At 36.6% G+C, this 22,540-nt stretch overlaps 1 protein-coding gene across 2 annotated transcripts in view; it reads left to right on the plus strand.

The window, feature by feature from the left end:
* Positions 1–22,540, plus strand: part of CHM (CHM Rab escort protein) — a 254,693-nt gene that overhangs the window by 145,906 nt on the left and 86,247 nt on the right. For both annotated transcript variants that reach the window (XM_053891439.1, XM_053891440.1), the window contains 3 exons: positions 2,758–2,835; positions 18,798–18,902; positions 19,298–19,361. In XM_053891439.1, coding sequence (XP_053747414.1) covers positions 2,758–2,835; positions 18,798–18,902; positions 19,298–19,361 — 247 coding nt within the window. The remainder of the gene's footprint in view (positions 1–2,757; positions 2,836–18,797; positions 18,903–19,297; positions 19,362–22,540) is intronic.

Raw genomic sequence — 22,540 nt, forward strand, 5'->3', positions numbered from 1 at the left:
TCTCATGCTTTTGATAATGCCATAATAGTGTGTGACATAATATTTTGAATCTTTAAAAAATTTTTAAATTTAGTTTTTGAGAGAGAGAGAGAATGAGCAGTGGAGGGGACAGAGAGAGAGAGGGAGAGAGAGAATCACAAACAGGCTCTGCACTGACAGTGCAGAGCCCAATGCAGGGCTTGAACTCACGAACGGTGATAATCATGACTTGAGCCAAAATCAGGAGTCGGTTGCTTAACCGACTGAGCCACGCAGATGCCCCTAATATTTTGATTTTTTAACATTATACAACTTCTTACTGATTCTGAACTCAATCCCCTGCTTTTCTTGGAATGTGGGAAGATATTTAAAAATTGTTTTTCCCTGAGGGGGGTAATTGATGTGTGTGTGTGTGTGTGTGTGTGTGTGTGTGTGTGTGTGTGTAAAAACATGGACCAGTATGACTGAAATGAAAAACTATGGGTCAGTTGGTAACAACTCAACTGTAGCTGCTTATCAGGAACTTGGAAACTCTGATGCTGCTACATACATAACAAAAAGATATCCCCAGGCAAATGAGAATGCTGATTGTGTAGTTTTTAACTTGATTTTCCATTTTGGGACCTTAACCTAATTTAGCCTATTTATTTTTAGTGTGCCAGTAATATGTCATGTGCATGTGGCCTTTTTTAGTATCAGCAGGAAATTAATGGTGAAGGTTGGGCTGATTATCTCAATCACGTCAATATCACTGTATCACTATTCCCCTACCAACAACAGGAGGTAGAATACCGCCTGGGAAATATAGCTAAACAGTCTAATAGATTATTTTTTTCTAACCCACTGTAGGATCTGTTGAGTACAGTGTCTCAAATAGTACCAGGTATACCTGAACAATTAATAAATATCATTCTATAATTTGGTATGTGACTGGTGAACAAGATTAGCAAGAAAGGAGAATATCTTGCAGCAAGTGTCCTGGGTAAAATTTGCACTCTAAAGGGTTTTTAAGCACATGAAATTCTTCTTGCTTGCTCTATTGTGCCTTTTCTTGTATTCTAAATTTCTCAATGGAAAAAAATTTCTATCTTGTCTTATAGCAGAATGAATTGTTACCTGACCTATCCTAACTAGCTTGGTCATGTTCACTAAAATGAATTGAATTTAGAAAGATAATAGAAGTATTATGCCATATAGTGAATGCCACTTATCTCTATCATTCATTTATATTTTTCATTATAATCTGATTATGAAATATTTCAAGAACACTTCAGAAAGTACAGAGAATAACCATAAAGATCACCCATATCACCATTCACAGTTTTGTAAGATCTTAACATTTTGTCATATTTGCTCTCAATATATATTTTTTAAGAAACTTGAACATTTGAAACTTCTGGGGTAACTTTTACTCCCTCTCTTCCCAGAGATAACTACTATCTTGAATTTGGTGTTTGTAATTCCCTTAAATGTATCTGCACTTTTAGTACATATATATGTATCCATAAATTATATATAGTAGTATTTTGCAGATGAAGTTTTGAAACTTGTTATAAATGATATCACTCTGGACGTATTCTTCCCCAACTTGCTATTATCACTCAATTTTTATGTTTTTGCCATTTATCTATGTTCATAGATAAGGATGGAGTTCATTTAATTTGCTTATAGTATCCCATTGTACAATGTGAAAGGTTAAGGCAACTGTGCAGTTAGAGGGTGCGGTCCCCATAAGACTGCCCATATTTCAGCTACCCCAAACCATTTGTTGAGTCAGTTAATTCTCACTAAGGGTAAGGTATTTTTCTTTATCTGTTGTATAATACTAGATTATAAACTCAGCAAAAGGGGACTCTATCTGTGGTAATTTCATGTGGCCTCGTATCACTCCAGAAAGTTATAGCAATTGCTTCCACCAAGTCTCTAGAGGTACTAGTGATTCAGAGCCACTTTTCGTGGTATTTTATTAAGGGTTTCTTGGATCATGTGGTACAATTTCAAACCCCCCACCTGTGTGAGGACAGACCTTTGGTTATAAATACAGAGGTATAATTTTCCTCTACCCAAGGCTTTAGATAAAACAGGTTTTGTGTTCTCCCTCTTACAGTAAGTGGATTTTCCCCCCATCACCTTTTCACTGAAATGTAGTCCTTTAAGGAGGAAGACATTATGAGAGAATATCTCATTTTCTACTCCCTGCCTTATTTGGATCCTAAGGCCTCTCCTGTCCCTACATGGACATCAGAATCCAAGCCCTTAGATTCATGAGATCAGCAAACTCCTTAGAACTTCTGCAACATTAACTCATGTGCTTACTGCTCTAGTTTTCATTTTCCAATGTAGTTTTTGCTTATGTTTATGGTAAGCAAAATCTCCAGGGGTCTCCCACAGTCTTCCCTGCTTGTTTCCTTCTTAACACTTCTCTGTGGTCACTTCTGTTGGGGGTCTCATACATTACCCCTTGATGCTATTTGTAGCCTTTGTATCTTAGGAAGTTAGTAGGTGGCTTGAGGGAATAGCTTCGCTTCGCTTAGGGTCGCTTTTGGCTTGGTCATACTCTAGGCTTGCACATTGTGTTATTAACAGTAGTACCTCTCGCTGCATCAAAATTACTAATCTTCTGAGGGATTCTTAATTCTATGGCAGAGAAAATAAAAAGTTATCAAAATCCTTTTTCTGTAAGATCAGGTTTTAAATGTAAGATATTTCAAAGAAAATAATGCTGCCTTAATGTTCAATTCAAGAATCCTAATTCACACTTTCCTATTCTATTCCCAGGATGTGTGCTGTGTTTGGTGGAATCTATTGTCTTCGCCATTCAGTCCAGTGCCTTGTTGTGGACAAAGAATCCAGAAAGTAAGGATGATATAAGTTACATTCCTATAGCCACCCCAAGCACAGGTGAAAACTGCTAAAGTCAATTTAAAAAAAAAAAAACACATGATTCTTCAAAGATCGTCCTTGGCATTAATAACATATCAACCTTGATTAAAAGTAATTTGTGTTTAGACCCTCGAGAACAAAGAAAGTTCAGAATATAGAGAAACTAAATTAATTTCCCTGCAGTGTAACTACAGCTCCTGATCATCCAAGCTTGGAAGACAAATCATTTCAGCCTCCTGGGGTGGGTGGTGAGTGATGTTAGTTTTCCTTGTGGCCTTACCTCCTCTAATTGATTTTTATCAGATGACAACAAAGCCCTCTGCTATTGCATTTTTAAAAATGGAGCTCCCCTAAAGACTCATCAAATTAATCTGCTGATAATGCATGTCACTCCCAAGAGAAGACACTTTAATGATTTTTTTTTAGGTAGATTGTTGTCGTTAAACTATGCTGACCTGTTACCTGAGGATAAATTCTTTTATAATCATTTTAGGCCTACACACTGGCTTAGGATTGAAATAAGAATTTACGTGCTTTTAAAAAATGCTGAGAATGTATATTTATCTCTATGTTTTTACATTTCAATTATATTTTTCTAGGATTTATTATTTAGTTACTAAGATACACTCTTGTCTGAATTACACTAAGTAGTAGTCTTTGATTTCTAGGTTTTACATTAAAACGGGATGAAGTTTTAGGAGCTGTTTAAATTGCTATGTATTTTTATTTCTAGCTACGTGTTAAGCATCTACAAACCTATATCTCTTGTATGACTTTTTTAGGGGTATATAAAGAAATAGTATTGTTCAGGCCATAAATACTTTAATAATTTCATCAGGAAGCTTAAAACTATAAAATTTAAGCTGTTTAATTTTACAGTAATTTTGTATAGTCTAAGTGGCATAATTTCTTATAGACTAGTTATAACACCAGTGTATTTTGAGATATGGTAGAGAGAAATTCAAGTCTAAAACATGTAATATTTAAGCAGTGACTTTGCTTTAGAAAGTAATTCTCTAGTGTAAGATATAGGCACACAGCTTAAAGCCTTGTAAAGTACTTTTAGCACCTTAATGCAAAGGTACTACATAAATGAAAAATGATAATCTGTCCTGAAAAATCTATCTTTGAAGACCCAGGATATTCATATTCTGGGTCATGAATTACTTTGTGGAGGATGATGAAGGAATTTTTAATCCTCTTAGAGTCATTTTTCCTTATACATTCATATTGAAGCATGAATGTGTTCCCATCATGGAAAGCCTGATAATGAATTGTTTATATCGTACTTATTTACTCAGATCCTGTTAGCTTTTTGGGGCCCCTTCCAGGTGTACTTGTTGCTCTTAGTGACATGAAAAATTTACATAGCTCATATTGTTTATTTTTAATGGATACCTTAGTAAAATAATAGCATTAATTTACCTTAACATTGACTTAGTTTTTATTACAGACTTTGAACAGAGGAAATTTTCTTTATGATCTGCTACAGATTTCAGTTGCAACAGAGAGCTGAGGGCTAAGGGTCTAAAGACCAAACTTCGGTAATTTTCAAATTTTAATGTGCCTGAGAATCACCAGGTGAACATGTTTTGGTTTTGTTTATTTAAAGGAGATTTCTGTGCCTCACCCTCACAGAGTGAAATTGGATACTGTGCTTAGAATGGAGTCATGGAATTTGCAGTTTTGAGGAACACCCCAAAAGAATCTAATATAGGTGCTCCTTAGATGACACTAAGAAACACTGATCTGTAAATGTAAAGTTCAGGAGTTAGCCAGTGTTCCAAGGTAGACTGAGGGCTCTAGATCTTAATTCATTCTAAGCCCCTATCAAGGTGAACCTTCCAGATCTACTGGAGTCAATATAAATTTTATTGTTTTCTGTTTTATGTTATTTTCATTAAGCTATAAATGTTTTTATTTCCCCCAAGTTTTCATTTAAATTCCAGATAGTTAACATAAAGTGCAATATTAGTGTCAGGTGTAGAATTTAGTGATTCATCACTAACCATGCAGCACCCAGTGTACCAAATGCCCTCTGGATGCCCATCACCTGTTTAAATCCTCCAACCTCCCTTCTAGTAACCATATACTTGAGTCTGTTTCTTGGTTTGCCTGTCTCTTTTATTTCCCTGCCATGTTCATATGTTGTTTCTTAAATTCCACATATGAGTGAAATCAAATGGTGTTTGTCTTTATCTGACTGAGCTACCATACATGTCATTGAAAACAGCAAGATTTTGTTCTTTTTTATGGCTGAGTAGTATTCCATTGTGTGTGTGTGCATGTGTGTATATACACATATTCTTTATCTGTTCTTTATCCATTCATCAGTTGATGGACATTTGGGCTCTTTCCATAATTTGGCTATTGTTGGTAATGCTGCTATAAACATTGGGGTGCATGTGTCACTTCAAATCAGTATTTTTTATTCTTTGGATAAATACCTAGTAGTACAATTGCTGGATCATAAGGTAGTTCTGTTTGTAACTTTTTTAAAAACCTCCATACTGTTTTCCAGAGTGGCTGCACCAGTTTGCATTCCCACCAACAGTGCAAGAGGGTTCCCCTTTCTCCACATCCTCACCAACACTTCTTGTTTCCTCTGTTGTTAATTTTAGCCATTCTGATTGGTGTGAGGTGATATCTCCTTGTAGTTTTAATTTCTATTTCCCTGATGATGTGTGATGTTGAGCATCTTTTCATGTGTCTGTTGGCCATCTGTGTGTCTTCTTTGGAAAAATGTCTATTCATGTCTTTTGCCCATTTTTCACCTGGGTTATTTGTTTTTTTTTTAAAGATTGTCTAATTTGTGGGCCACCTGGGTGGCTCAGTTGGTTAAGTGGCTGACTCTGGATTTTGGTTCAAGTCATGAACTCATGGTTTGTGAGTTTGAGCCCCATATCAATCTCTGTGCTGACAGTGTGGAGCCTGCTTGGGATTCTCTCTCTTCATCCCTCTCTGCCCTTCCCCTGCTATTTCTCTCTCTCCCTCTCTCAAAATAAATAAATACACTTAAAAAAAATATTGCCTAATTTGTTGGCACACAGTTTTTCATAACACTCTCTTATAATTCTTTGTATTTTTGTCATGTCAGTTGTTATTTCTCCTCATTTGTGACTTTCTTTATAGGGTGTTTTCTCCTTTCTTTTTGATAAGTCTGGCTAGAGGTTTATCAATTTTGTTAATTTTTTCAAAGAAGCAGCTCATGGGTTCATTGATCTGTTCTAATGCTTTTTGGTTTGTTTGTTTTGTTTTGTTTTTGTTTTTAGTTTTTATATCATTTATTTCTGCTCTATTCTTTTTTATTTCTCTTTTGCTGACTTTATGCTTTGTTGTTCTTGTAGCTCCTTTAGGTGTAAGGTTAGGTTGTTTATTTGAGATTTTTCTTGCTTCTTGCAGTAGGCCTGTATTGTAATATATTTCCCTCTTGTGACCACTTTTGCCACATCCTAAAGGTTTGGACTGTCATGTTTTTATTTTAATTTGTTTCATCAATTTCTTCTTTGATTTCCTGGTTGACCCATTCATTGTTTAGCGGTGTGTGTTTAGTCTCCTCCATGTATTTGTGTGTGTGGGGTTTTTTTTGGTTTTTTTTTTGTTTGTTTGTTTTTTTGTGGTTGACTACAATTTTGTAGTGTTGTGATCTGAAAATATGTATGGTATGATCTTGATACTTTGGGGTTTGTTGAGGCCTGATTTGTAACCTAGTATGTGATCTGTTCTGGAGAGTGTCCCTTGTGCACTTGAAAAGAATGTGTATTCTGCTGCTTTAGGATGAAATTATTTGAATATATCTGTTAAGTCCATCTGGTCCAGTGTGTCATTCAAAGCCACTGTTTCTTTGTTGATGTTCTGCTGAGGTGATCTGTCCATTGATATAAGTGGGATGTTAAAGTCCCCTACTATTATTGTATTATTATCAATGAGTTTCTTTATATTGTTTTATATATTTGGGTGTCCCAAGTTGGGAGCATAAATATTTCAAATTGGTAGATCTTTTTGTTAGATTGTCCCTTTTTTATGATATAGTGCCCTTCATCTCTTTTTATAGTCTTTGGTTTAAATCTATTTTGTCTGATACAAGTATTGCTACTTTGGCTTTCATTTGACTTCCTTTTGCATGGCAAATATTTCTGCATCCCCTCACTCTCAATATCCAGGTAACTTTAGATATAATATAAATTTCTTGTAGGAAGCATGTAGATGAGTCTTGGTTTTTTATCCATTCTGACACTATATCTTCAGATTGGAGCATTTAGTCCATTTACATTGAGAGTAATTATTTAGAGATATCTATTTAGTGCCATTTTATTACTTGTTTTATCATTGTTTCTCAAGATTTTCTCTGTTCCTTTTTAGTCTTTGTTACTTTTGGTTTGTGCTTCCCACTCAAAGAGTCTCCTTTAATATTTTTGACAGGCTGGTGTTCTGGTCACGAACTCCTTTAGTTTTTGTTTGTCTGGGAAACTATCTCTCCTTCTATTGTGAATGATAGCATTGCTGGATAGAGTATTCTTCGCTGCAGTTTTCCCCATTCTGCATTTTGAATGTATCATTTCACTCCCTTCTAGTTTGCCAAATCTCTGTAGAGAGATATACAGCTAGCCTTATGGGTCTTCCTTGGAAAGTTGGGGACTTCTTTTTTCTTGCTGCTTTGATGAGTTTTTTTCTTTCTAGCTATGTTTTACAAATTTAATTACAATATGCCTTGGTGTTTGTCTGCTTTTGTTGGTTTTGATAGGAGTTCTTTGTGCCTCCTGGATCTGGATGTCTGTTTCCTTCTCCGGATTAAGGAAGTTTTCAGCCATTATTTCTACAAATAAATTTTCTACTCCACTTTCTCATTTTATTCCAGGACTCCTATGATCTGGATGCTATTTGATAGAGTCACAGAGGTCCCTAAATCTGTTCTTGTGATCCATAATCCTTTTGTCTCTCTTTTGTTCAGCTTCACTGTTTTCCATTATTCTGTCTTCTATGTTACTTATTTCTTCCTCTGCTTCTTTTATCATTGTTGTCATTACATCCAGTCTGTTTAGAATCTATCTCAGTACTGCGTTTTTCATTTCTGATTGTTTTTTAACTCTTTTATTTCTGTGGTAAGGATCTCCCTGAAATCTTCTATTCTTTCATCAAGCCCAGTCAGCATCCTTATGATTGTTGCTTTAAATTCTTTATTCAGGTATATTAGTTTTTCTATTTTGCATAGATCTCTGGCCATGACCTTTTATTGTTTCCTTTGGGATGGATTTTTCCATCTTGGCATTTTGTCCAAGTCTCTGTTTTCTTCTCTATGTTAGAAAAGCCTGTTATGTTTCCTTCTTCTGAGAGCAATGGCTTTATGAAGAAGAGGTCATATAGTGTCCAATACATGGCGCTTCAGGAGTGTATCTGGTGTATGCTGGGTGCACTCTGCTGCTGTGTTTTGGCTGCTCTGTCCTTCAGGCCAGTGGTCTACAGAGGCTCTACTTACCTGCAGTGGCCAGCTTGTGGTGAGTTTTAAGTAGATATGCTGTGGTCTGCTTGTTAAATGAGACCTGTTGCTGCTTCTACTATAAACTGACACCTTATAGAATTCTCTGTTCAGGAAATGTGGTATTTGCAAGGGTTCCTGCGAGTCTTCTGGGTAAGGGGCCTGCTGTGCTGGGACTTAGGCACACTTGCCAAGAAAGCTGTAGCAGCAGTGAGCAGAGAGCAGCGGGGTAGCACTTGGTGTAAGAAGGTTAGGCAGCCACTTTTGGAGCTGTGCTTTTTATTGAAACTTATTTATACTGAGGGGCAGGTGAAGGAAATGGCACCAGCCAGCTCCTTTGTCCTCAGAGAAGGGTCTCAGTGCTTGCTGCTCTCAGGGAAGCACTCCCAGAAGATCAAATAATCTCTGTTCATATGTCCCAGGCATTTTTCAGATCATCATTTTCATACTGTCTCTAGATTGCTTCGCTGCCTGGAGGAGCACAGTGCACTTTGGGCTTCATCCCAGCCAAGCCTGCTGAGTTTTAAAACTCCAAACCTATGGGAAGTGCTATGGCAGGAACTTGAGCTGGTCTCTGGAAGAAGGGCAGTCACACAGAGGCAGGGGTGTGGGATTTTGAGCAATCTAGCTAAACAGCTAGTGTCAGGATGAAAAGCCCTTAGGAGGTGTCTCTGTGCCTATGCTGATGGCAGGGGAAGGCAATGGCTACCAGTGGGTCCTTTTTTGCCACCTCTCACAGATGCGCTCCAAGAGGAGAGAACAGTCTCCTGTGTGCCTTAGGAGATCCTCACATTGAGCTGTCTGCCCCTGGATTGGATGCCTGCCTTCTCTCCAGGAATAAGCGAGTGCTCTCAGGGCTCTATCCCAGTTAATCCTGTAGACCTCTAAAACTAGAGTCTTTAAGCCTGGCTGGCTGCAAAACTCATGAAAATCAACCCCTTTCATTTTCCCAGCCATTGACTTTGCGAAAGTGTCCTGCTTGTGTGTTCCCCTGTGTACTCTTCTTTTTCTCTTGCCTTTCTCCGTGATCACAGCTTCCTCCCCTCCACAGCACTTGTGATCTGCTTCTTCCCCAAACCATGTCTTTGTACTTCCTTTCTTCCTCGATGTGGCCTCTTCCCCTCTAGTTGTGGAATTTGTTCTGTCACTCCTCTGTTCAATTTCTTAGGTATTCCGAATGATTTGATAGTTCCCTATTTGTGTTCATGGAATGAGAGAAGCCTCGGGTCCTCCTACTACACAGCCATCAAAATCCTTTCCTGAATTTTAGTTTTGTTTAGTTTATTTCAATTAGTTATTTGTTTATTTATTTAAGTGGGCTTCACATCAAGCATGGAGCCCAACACGGGTCTTGAACTCACAACCTTGAGATCAAGACCTGAACTGAGACCCAGAATTGGATGCTTAACCAACTGAGCCACCACCTAGGCCCTTCCTCTCTTGAATTTTAAACAGTGGACTGCTACTTATTTAACATTTTCTTTTATGTCTTAGTGGAAAGACCTCAAGTATAATAATTATTGCCTAATAACTCCTTAGGGATGCACGGTCAGGTAGCCCTCGAATGAGAGCTGACCTGGAACTCTATCCCTGCCATGAATGACAGTGAACAAGTCACTTTTCTCTGGACCAGTCCCTTTATCTGTAAAATGAGTTAGATGGGCTCTGTAGTAATCACCCAGTCTCCTCCCCTGTATATAACATGCTTTGACTGAGTTAATAAAAGTACTTAGAGGAGTGCCTGGGTGGTTCAGTTGCTTGAGTGTCCAACTTCGGTTCAGGTCATGATCTTACTGTTCGTGAGTTCAAGCCCCACATCGGGTTCTGACAACTCAGAGCCTGGAGCCTGTTTCAGATTCTGTGTCTCCCTCTCTTTCTGCCCCTTCCCCATTCTCTCTCTCTCTCTCTCTCTCAAAAATAAACATTAAAGAAAAACATTTAAAAAAAGGTACTTAGTACTTAGTTTTTCCTTAATATTTATAAATAAATTATCCTAAATTGTTTTATATGCTCATATGTAGACCATTCTTATATATTGGTTAAACTTCAGTTCCAGTGAGAAATCAAAAAACTTTTGAACAACTTGAATGTGTTTACTTTTATGGATATACATGGAATAGCAAAGTGTCTACTTACACTACTCATTTTATTATTATTTTATTAGACCTCCAATTCTCCAAGGAATGTTTTTTTTGTTGTCCCTCTTGGTTGTTTAAGATACAGCCATTTTGGATTCTGTTTGTGATTCTCTTCAAAATTTATTCCAAGCCATAATTATTTACTTCCTTAGTAGTAAAACAGTTTTTAAATTTGACCTGCATTTATAGTATTCTTGATATCTACAATATTATCACTATAGTGTATTGTTTAAATGATCTTTAAAAGTTTTATTCAAGAGATAGCCAATACTTAAAAATTGTAAATTCATACCTTCACTAATAATTACCAAATTTATAGTAATTTTTTGCATTTTTAATAAAAATCCCATTCTGTCAAGTCTTATAGTCTCTATAAATAACTAAAGCTAGCATTGATTAAAGTTGACTCTAGCTAATTTTTCTTTCCCAAACACTACCTTGATGTTCAAAATCAAATACTCAAGAGAGTAGCAGGAGGTATTTTGTCAGGACTTAAATTTAAAGAGAGGGATAATTTTTTGAGGGAAGAATCTTGAAGTTATATTTAGATATATCCAGCTTAAATTTCTTTCTTTTCTTTTAATATTCATTTTTGAGAGAGAGAGTGCACGTGAGAGTGGAGAAGGGGGCAGAGAGAGAGGGAGGCAGAGGATCTGAGGCAGACTCTGCACTGACAGCAGAGAGCCTGATGTGGGGCTTGAACTCACGAAACCAAATCATGACCTGTGCCCCCAGCATATATTTCTTTTTAGGAATCATGGTTGACTAAACAATTGTTTATTCTAAATATAATTAGAATATCAATAAAGAAATCAGCAAGAATTTACGTTTGTCTCGTTACGGTATTAGATTACCTCCCTCCCCCTCTTTTTCTATTTGGTATATTTGTCATCCCCTTTCATGTAGTTAAGAACTACTCATGCTTGGGGTCTAAGATGTAAGTTTATTTTCTGATCCCACAGACTACATCAGAACCGTTTGCTAGCCCCGAGTCAGGTCCCTTTATATGATTGCTTGTAAGTTCTGTGTAAGAAAAGGCACAATCTCTACTATATGTCCAGAAGCTAAGCAGTTTCTTATCACCCATTACACTCGTAGCTATCTGTTAAATGAATGAATGAATATTAAAAACTGATAGTCTTTTTGGTGCTTTTGTTCACCATTCATTAAGGAAAGCTATAGAAGTATAAATGATCATAGCATTGAGTTCAGTATGGTGATTACATGTCAAAGTAATGTACAAACTTTAAGAGAAGAAATATAGAATATGTAACCATACTTACTTTCAGCTAGATCTTATTTTTCTTTTTTGTTTAATTTGCTTTTCCTGAGAGCCACATTGACTGTGCTCTTTTTGCTATATTATCCATTGGCTCTGCTTTTTAATTTTCAGACGACATAGGTCTCAGTAGTCTTTTCTATACCCTGTCACTTAACTCTAATACTGAACCCCTGTGTTAACTGTTTCTGTGAATACCGAATGCTCTTGTTGAGTAGCTTTATTTTTCTTTGCAGCTGTGCTGTGTAAAACTCCTATAAAGTGGATTTGGCCATTTAGCACTACAGTATTTGATACTAGGGTAAGGTATGGATGACCTTGGACCAGATATGTCTGTAACCAGTAGTCTGAATCTAATTACTTCAGCAGTGTTCTTTTGTACTTCAGCTGTCTCACTTACTAGAATTCCTGCTGTGACTATTTCTTAGAGTTATCTTTTTCCTGATGTCAGGAATAACTATACCTGTTATATCTGTCCCAGATACTCAGAAGTTAGTAATAAATAATATGTTAGAGCAAGTGTGAGGTACTTATCTTAACTACCATTGGTCATTGTAGGAAAATTGCTGAATTTCTTGATTTTAGCATTTCTCATTTGCAAATGGTAGTGATAATATTCTATACATTTAACCTCCAACCTCCATGCTAGTTGCTATGGGAATAATGAGATGAGTAAAACATGGACTTTGCCTTTGTGTACGAAGAGAGAGGTAAACAGTGCAGACTCTAAAGTCAGATAGACCTGGATCTATATTGTGGCTTCCCCCTCTTACTAGCTGAATGAGCTTTAAAAGTTATTTAACCTCTCTGTGCTCCAGTTTCTGTATAAAGTGGGACATGACAGTAATACCTTATTGGGTTATTATGATTATTAACAGATAAAGCAGGTAGAACCATTTGTTATACACAGTAAGAGTTCAATACATGTTAACTAGTTGCAGTTATTACTTTAATTGGATACTTTAGAATCCCATGGAGAATATATATCCTGAAGATCCTTTTATGCCCACGCTAAGGAGTTTGGACTATAATTAGTGGGTAAATTACAAGATTACGTTTGCTACTTTATTAATTCTGGCACTGATTTGGAAGAAGCACCTTGATGGTAGGAGATTGTTTTGCCTCCTAAATCAGAGGTTCTGATTCTTTGTTTTTGTCTCCACACTGTTCACATGCACAAAATGCTTCCATTGTTCAGCCATCTATGCAACAAGTATTAGTTGTTTTCTGTGTCCCATGCATTAGGAATATAGCCGAGAACAAGACAATTATGGTCTTTGTTATTATGGAGGTTAGAGTCTACTGGAGGACATTAAAGAAAAAAATAAATTTATGAGATAATTGCACATTGAGATCTTTTTACTCTGCAGATCTAGCTCTGTTCCTCCCTGTGTAAAAAGCTTCAGTGGCTTTATATCACTTCAGAATAAAGTATAAGACCCTTCAACATGACATGGGAGGCTTTAGGATCTGGCCTGTGCCTGCTCATCTCTCTTTCCTCCCTCCTTCCATTTTACTGTCATTTAACACTGAACTGTTTGTGGTTCCCTATACTTTTCTTACTTGCCTCTGTATCCCTGCAAATGCTGCCCTTCTACCTGAAATATTCCTATTTGCTTACTTAACTAGATTTCATCCTTTAAAAGCAGCTAATGTTGGGGTGCCTGGGTGGCTCAGTTGGTTAAATGTCTGACTTTGGCTCAGGTCATGATCTCATGGTTCGTGAGTTCGAGCCTTGTATCGGGCTCTGTCCTTCAGATTCTGTGTCTCCCTCTCTCTGCCCCTCCCCCACTTGTGCTCTATCTCTCTCTCTCTCTCTCAAAAAATAAACATTTAAAAAATCTAAAAAATAAATAAGTAAAAGCAGCTAATGTTATCACTTTCTCTGAAGAGCATTCCTTATACTCCACCTTTCTCCCCCCCCCCCCCCAAGCTGAGTTAGATATCTTCCCTTAGTACTCTAATGATGTCCTCTTCTCATTTCTTATCCCTGGACTTGGGCTTTGTCTTATAATTGCCTTCATTATATTGGGAGCACCTTAAGGATAAGATTTTTTGTTTAATTTTTGTTAATGTTTATTTATTTTTGAGAGAGAGAGAGAGAGACAGAGCATAAACAGGGAAGGGTCAGAGAGAGAGGGAGACACACAATCCGAAACAGGCTCCAGGCTCTGAGCTATAAGCACAGAGCCTGACTCAGGGCTCGAACCCACGAACCGTGAGATCATGACCTGAGCTGAAGTCGGATGCTTAACCGACTGAGCCACCCAGGCGCCCCAAGGATAAGATATTTTTATTCTTATCTCTTAGAACAGTGCTTAGCACATGATTGTTATGCCATCATTTACATCAAACAAATAAACTACTGACTTGATAGTAGTTTATTATCCTATTAGACTTAACACGCATCTTAAGGCAGTGTAGTAGAGATGGAGAGAAGAGACTGGTTTCAAAAAATCTTTATAAGTTGGAATCAAAATTAAGTAGCAGATTAGATATAGGAAGAGAGTTTCTAAGCTAGGGAAGCTAACCACTGGTCATGTCATTACATGAGATTGGTATTCCAAGGGAGGGAAAAGGTAAGGAGTCATGATGAACTCAGTTTGGGGTATGCTAGGTTTAAAAAGGGTTTGGAGTCTGTCTAGAAAGAAATAGATATTAGACATTTAAAAATATGGATACAGAGCTTGGGATTGGTCAGAGCAAAGAACATAGATTTTGGAGTTATCTGTTAATGGTGTCTGAGACGATTGGAATGAATTTTTACCCAAGAAAGATGAAAGATAAGCATTTTGGAATAGTTTCCTTGAAGAGGTAACATTTGAACTAATGTGTTTTAGAAAGCATGGAAGGGCATAGTGAGCAGAGAATTATTTTACTTCCATCACTGATTGGGATCTTCTGATATCATTAATTAATGTATTTTTCTCTTTATTATTTCATGTGATTTCTGCATTTTATCCTATAATTAGGGTATTTAAAAAAATTTTTTTAACATTTATTCATTTTTGAGAGTAATAGAGACAGAGCATGAGTGGGGAAGGGGCAGAGAGAGAGGGAGACACAGAATCCGAAGCAGGCTCCAGGCTCTGAGCTGTCAGCACATGGCCCGATGTGAGGCTTGAACTCACAGACTGCAAGATCATGACCTGAGCCGAAGTTGGACACCTAACCGACTGAGCCACCTAGGCGCCCCTGTAATTAGGATATTAATTCTGAAGATCGTAGAGATTGGATACTGTTGTGGTGTATTTCTATTCTGGGCCAAATTCTACATAAAGTTTTCATCTCGCTGAGCATTTTTCCTTATCATTTTTCTCTATATGTTATCATGTCATTGAACCAAAAATTGAATAACTGTTGTGATTTGTTGATTTAGAAAACTTACCTCTAGAAATGTTCTGTCTGGCTTAAGTGATTTTTATGGTGATCATTCTTATGATGATTCTTATGACAAGCTTGGTCCTTGTGTCTATGTAATTGAGCACTCCTATCATGTCCCTTCTCAGTGTTCTATTTCTGAGGCTCAGCAAGGCCCTCAAGTAAATCCAGAATGCTGTTTATCTTTAATGGCTTCCTCAGGTTTATGTGGGAAGAGTTTTAATGTCTCTGGCAGCACTGTTTCATGTTACCGTTTTCCATTACTTAAGTGTCATCTAATTTTTTATATTCATCTTTATAACACGAAGTCTAAGTATAGGTCCCAAATCAATATTTCTTTCTTCGTTGTTCCCCTAATTAGGCCTACTACCTTATAATAAGTCAAGTATCTGAGGGGAAAACAAATTTTATTCCTTAAACATTCTTTGGTTTGAACAGCCTTGCTCAGGCCTTAGTACTTCATAGTGAGACTATCAGGTGAGTTGTGTTACCATCATCTACCAGACTGGGCATATATGACCATCACATCAGTTTCTGCAGAAATCACATTATAATTATTATTATTTTTTACATTTACTTATTTTTGATAGAGACAGAGCACAAGTGGGGGAGGGGCAGAGAGAGAAGGAGACACAGAATCCGAAGCAGGCTTCAGGCTTCAGGCTCTGAGCTGTTAGCACACAGACTGACTCAGGGCTCGAACTCACAAACCACGATATCATGACCTGAGCTGAAGTCAAACACTTAACCGACTAAACCACCCAGGTGCCCCTGTCACTATTATTTTAAATGTTTATTTTTGAGAGAGAAAGAGAGCATGCAAGTAGGGGAGGGGCAGAGATAGAGTGGGGGACAGAGGATCCAAAGCAGGCTCTGTGCTGACAGCAGTGAACCCGATGTGGGGCTCAAACCATGAACTGCGAGATCATGACCTGAGCTGAAGTTAGACTCTCAACTGACTGAGCCACCTAGGCACCTCTATTATTATTTTTACTTTAGCAGTAGCTCTTGACTTTTCTCCACCTAGCGCAGCCTAAAACTACAACAGTAATGGTGGCATGCTTGATAGTGATTCTCCGTTGGGATTTGGGAGTTTATCAGAATCTCCAGGGGTACTTATAATTTGAAAAAGTCCCCCAGGTGTGATTCTGATTTGCTCCCTCTTCCTCCTCCTCCTCCTTCTCTGAGAATCGCTGTTTCATCTGGAAGCTTCATCATAAATAGGCACATTTAGTGGTATATTATCCTTGCATAGATGAACTCCCTAATCCCCCACACCTCCCCTTTGAGTGATCCCCAGTAGTTCTTTCTAATATCATGACTTATGAAACTAGTGTCTACCTGTTACCAAGGTTTAGCTACCACTGAAGCAGTCCTTTTAGTGTTTGGAAGCCTGCAAAACAAGGAAGCCTCTACTAGCTTGAGGGCCAGGTTTTAATTGTGTGGTTTATTTAAATGGGAACCTTTTGCAAACGCTTACTAGAGTCCAGGATTTATATTAATACCATTCTCCCACCCCCATCAATTTCATTCCAGTATTTTACGATGAAAATTTTCAAATCTACACCAACGTTGAGAGAATTTCAGGATGAATACTTGCATAGCCACAATCTAGATTGTTAATCTAGGTATAACATGATTAAGCAAGTAGATTAAAATGTTAATTGTACCGAAATATTCATCCCTCTGTCCATCTGTTCACCTTTTTAAGCATTTCACGGTAAATTATAGGTATCAGTACAACTTCCCCTACATACCAGCATTTCATGGTAAATTATAGGTATCAGTACAATTTCCCCTAAATACCATGGCATGTCTATCATTAATAAGAGTTGAATATTTATTTATAGCTTTTTCTTTTTGATGTAAAATTTACATACAGTGAAGTGCCCAAATCTTAAGTACTCATTAGCAGAGTTGGGATAAATGACATATGTGAGTAACCCAAAGCCTTATCAAGATATAGAAGATTATAACACCCTCTTTTTTTCCGCCCAGATTATTCCCTCTTGACTTCTATAGTTTCTGAATTAAAGGTAAGAAAAAGGCCTGTCAGTGCTTGTAGGACAAACAGGGATCAGTGTTTAATGATGGATCAGTACATTTCTCTTTTCCATTGCCTAAAGTACCTTGTGTTTTAAATTGTATATGCATGTTTTAAAGTAGGATACTGAGTAAATAACTTATGTTTTCAGTTTTTAAATAATTATTTTGGGAAATACTGTATCTAAATATAAATACCTTATATCTATTTAGTTAAGTATTTTATAAGTCAAAAGCTCTAGTTTAATGAAATCTGAAGAAATATGCATAGAAACATAAGTGGGGAAGAGAAAGGAATTGGAGGGGAGATGGGGAAAAATCACATAAATAATAACGTAATATAATTTACACTATGTATTAATGTGTGGCTAATTGATTATATATTATGTATATCTAACATCATGATATAGTCTATCCTGAAAACAGTGGTATGCCATTTATTCAAGAATATCAACATATAATAATCTGCCTTTAGGAAATACACATTAAATTCCTCTCACTGTTGGTCTTTGGTGTTTTTAATTTTATTTTTAATTCCTTTATATCTGGTAAATATCTCTTATTTGGCTTATTTTTAGAGTAATGTAACATACTTTAATGTATATCAGTACATTTCAAATATGGTATAAGTTTGAAATTATTTGCTTGCATTTTATGAAGAGTAACTGATAAATGTATTTCTAATAATTCTGGTTCCAAAAGGAGAAGCTTTGACAAAAGTAAATTGTGATATTTTCATAATAAAAAGATATGGCAAACATGCAGGCATTTGCATATCTTTCCTGAAATATTGCATACTGGGTTTGTCAGTGCTGGTAAGTCCATTTCAAGGATGTTTCCCTTAGTCCATTAGTTTGGATAATGAGCCCTATAAAGTACATTTATAACTTGTGGCACTGCAAGGAGAAGGATTCTCATTTTCATCCTTTTATCTAGACACATTGAAAGAAGGTCAATAGAGGGTTCTATATGATTCATTGTCCCAACACATATCAGATGACAGAGACCTGATAATCTCCATGCATAAGTGTTTTCCTTGTTTAGAAATAGCACTTGAAAGACATCTTTCTGTGATTATCCTTTGAGGTAAAGTGGAAACATTAAAAGAAGCTTTATCCCTCTTTTTTTTGTTTAAAATATTGTCACATGTGTGACCAGATAGCTATTGTTGAACAAAAGATAAAGCAACACTTAACAGAAAAATAAAAAACCTTTAGTGGCTTTTACAGACTGAATGATATAACAAGATATTTACTCAATTTTTCTTTCCTCCTTTTTCTTAGATTCATTAAGGGAAAAAAAAGTCTTTTCTAAACAAAGGAAAAGCTTCTATGTTTCTAAACATTAGAAAGCTTATAGTGTAATACTTGTACTAACATTATTCTTAATGGCATTCAAAATAAATATTTAAATTGTATTCCATGCTTATAGTTTAAACACTTCAAAATAGCAACAAGAATATATATTCTGTAATTTAGTGTCAATTTTATGTCAAAATGTGAAATTGTATACTGTATTAAAGGGTTTATTAGATTCAAAATTATAGCTGATTATATTTATTTTTTTAGTTGTGTAGTCATTAATGAGAACTTTTTTGCTATGTTTATCTTCTTTGTAGATGTAAAGCAGTCATAGATCAGTTTGGTCAGAGAATAATTTCTAAGCATTTCCTTGTGGAGGACAGTTACTTTTCTGAGAACACATGCTCACATGTACAATACCGGTAAGGCACCCCTCCATCCTCCATCCAAGGGATGGTGAAACATAGGAAAATTTAGCTGTGGTGATTATATTGACACTTCTGTATGTCTGTGTCCTTCAAGTTAGATGCAAATGTATACCAAACCAATAATATATCCAATATGTCCGCTGTTCTCTTATAGACTCTGGTTGTAGAGGAGTCCAGTCTAATTTTGACTCCTTTGCATCAGCTGGGGTTTGTCTGCAGCTCCTTTCACAGGCCAAGGAAAGATTAAAGCAGAGCTTGACTTGGTTTGGGGAGGTGACACTTTTATCACGACTTAAATCTTTGAAACGTGCCTTCTGGTAGTTATGTAACTATAAATGAAACTTATCTGTGGAATCTGAATAACTGATTAACTGTTTTGTGCGTTACAGGCAAATCTCCAGGTCAGTCCTGATTACAGATAGATCTGTACTAAAAGCGGATTCAGATCAACAGGTAATTTTAGTTCTGTACTTTTTAATAAATATTGCTAAATTAATTTATACAGTAATATGTATAAATTAATATTGGTGAAATAAAATGTATTAAGCCATAAACTGATGTATTTAATGCATTTTTTAAAATACCTAATGGCAATTCTGTAATAATCTTGGTTTTTTAAGATTTCCTTCTAGCAGAACAAATAATTGCATCCATTACATAAGGTAACAGATTTAATCTATGCAGACTAAATCCTAGTTTTGACAGCTATTCTCTGAAATTGAAAATATATAGTTATGGGAAGAAGAAGAGAATCCCCAGACAATACATTTAAAACTCTTGGAGGAAAATGCTTATGGTAACCAACCCGAGAGCAGTGGTGGCAATCTCACCATTAGGCCTGGTGTGAATGAGTACCAGCACACATCTGGTTCTGATACTTCCTCATCACCATTGTTCCTTTCAGTACCTTTTTTCTTCTCCTCAGTGCCTGTTCTCTAGGAACATTTTTATGCATATGATTTTTCCTCAGTCTGTATTCTTAAATTCCAGAAGTATGCCCCCTTCTTCTGATCATATCATGCAGTGACTGATAAAATCAACTTACTTATTAGTTCCGTGTGACTCTCAGACCTTTTCTACATGTTACTGCTAAACATAGGTTCCAAAAATTCCTTAACTTAGAAGTTTTCTGATTTAAAACACATCTGTTTTGCATATGAGTATAAATATTTTCTATTAATGATTGTGTAAACAATGAATTTCTTTTACATGCTATCCAGTGTTCTGAGATCTGAAGAGACAGTGCTAACCAAGATAGTATTTCTTCCCTCATAACTTGCAGTCTGAAAGATACACGTATAGACAGATGAATAGCAGCTATAGTTCAACATGACAAGTGTGAACAAAGAATGGTACAGCAGCTGTTTTAGTGCTCATCACACTCTTCTGTAATTGCCAGTTGACTTGTGTATCTTCCAGTAAACTATAAGCCTTGTGAATGTGTTGAAGAGTGACAGAGAGGCAGAAAAATGAAGAGAGAAAATAAAGACAGTTCTGTAGAAGCTGAACTGAGAAGAGTAGGAAACAGGAAGTGATTCCTGAAGAGAGATGTGGAAGTGAAGAGGACTTTTTTTTTTTTTTTATGTAGATTTTTATCTATATTATCTTCAAGGAGTTTTATACTTTTGTGTTTTACATGTAAGTCAGGGGGATCCTGGGTAGCTCAATCAGTTAACAGCCCAATATTGGCTCAGGTCATGATCTTACAGTTCAAGAGTTTGAGCCCCGTGTCGGGCACTGTGCTGACAGCTCAGAGCCTGAATCCTGCTTTGGATTCTGTGTCTCCCTCTCTCTCTGCCCAACCCCACTCACACTCTGTCTTTCCCTCTCAAAAATAAATAAATGTTAAAAAAATAATGTCTATGATGCATTACTGTGTAAATTTTGGAAGGATATAAAATCTGTGTATAGATTTATTTATTTATTTTTAAATTTACGTTCAAGTTAATTAGCATATAGTGCAACAATGATTTAAGGGGTAGATTCCTTAATGCCCCTTACCCATTTAGCCCATCCCACCTCCCACAACCCCTCCAGTAACCCTCTGTTTGTTCTCCATATTTATGTTATTTTTGCTTCCTTTCCCTTGTGTTCATCTGTTCTGTGTCTTAAAGTCCTCATATGAGGGAAGTCATATGATATTTGTCTTTACTGATGAATTCGCTTGGCATAATAACCTCTAGTTCTATCTGCATAGTTGCAAATGGAAAGATTTCATTCTTTTTGATTGTGAAGTAATACTCCCTTGTATATATATACCACATCTTCTTTATCCATTCATCCATTGATGGACATTTGGGCTCTTTCCATACTTTGGCTATTGTTCATAGTACTGCTATGGACATTGGGGTGCATGTGTGCCATTGAAACAGCATACCTGCATCTGTTGGATAAATACCTAGTAGTGCACTTGCTGGGTCATAGGGTAGTTCTATTTTTAGTTTTTTGAGGAAACTCCATACTATTTTCCAGAGTGGTTGCACCAGTTTGCATTCCCACCAACAGTGCAAAAGAGATCCTCTTTCTCCACATCCTCACCAACATCTGTTGTTCCCTGAGTTGTTAATGTTAGCCACTCTGGCAGGTGTGAGGTGGTATCTCATTGTGGTTTTGATTTGTATTTCTCTCATGATGAGTGATGTGGAGCATTTTTTCATGAGTCGGTTAGCCATTTGGATGTCTTCCTTGAGGAAGTATCTATTCATGTCTTTTGCCCATTTCTTCACTGGATTATTTGTTTTTGGGGTATTGAGTTTGTTAAGTTCTTTATAGATTTTGGATACTAGCACTTTATCTAATATGTCGTTTGCAAATATCTTCTCCCATTCTGTCAGTTGCCTTTTAGTTTTTCTGATTGTTTCCTTTGCTGTGCAGAAGTTTTTATTTTGATGAGGTCCCAATGGTTGATTTTTGCTTTTGTTTCTCTTGACTCTGGAAACCTGTTGCGTAAGAAGTGGCTGAGGCCAAGATCAAAAAGGTTTTTGCCTGCTTTCCCTTGAGGATTTTGATGGCTTCCTGTCTTACATTTTGAGTTTGTTTTTGTGTATGGTGTAAGAAAGTGGTCCGGGTTCATTCTTCTGCATGTTGCTGTCCAGTTTTCCCAGCACTTCTTGCTGAAGAGACTGTCTTTATTCCATTGGATATTCTTTCCTATTTTGTCAAAGATTAGTTGGCCATATGTTTGTGGGTCCATTTTTGGGTCCTCTATTCTGTTCTATTGATCTGAGTGTCTGTTTTTGTACCTGTACCCTACTGTCTTGATGATTTCAGCTTTCTAATACAGCTTGAAGTCCGGGATTGTGATGTCTCCCGCTTTGGTTTTCTTTTCCAAGATTACTTTGGCTATTCGGGGTCTTTTCGGGTTCCATAAAAATTTTAGGATTATTTTTTTCTAGCTCTGTGAAAAAGACTGGTGTTATTTTGATTGGGATTACATTGAATATGTAGATTGCTTTGGGTAGTATTGACATTTTAACGATATTTGTTCTTCCTATCCAGGAGCAGGGAATTTTTTTCCATTTTATTGTGTCTTCTTCAATTTCCTTCATAAGCTTTCTATAGTTTTCAGTATATAGATTTTTCACCTCTTTGGTTAGATTTATTCCTAGTTATTTTATGGTTTTTGGTGCAAT

This window comes from Panthera pardus, unplaced genomic scaffold (genome assembly GCF_024362965.1).
Source record: "Panthera pardus isolate Hobbes unplaced genomic scaffold, ASM2436296v1 HiC_scaffold_27, whole genome shotgun sequence".
Lineage (NCBI taxonomy): Eukaryota > Metazoa > Chordata > Mammalia > Carnivora > Felidae > Panthera > Panthera pardus.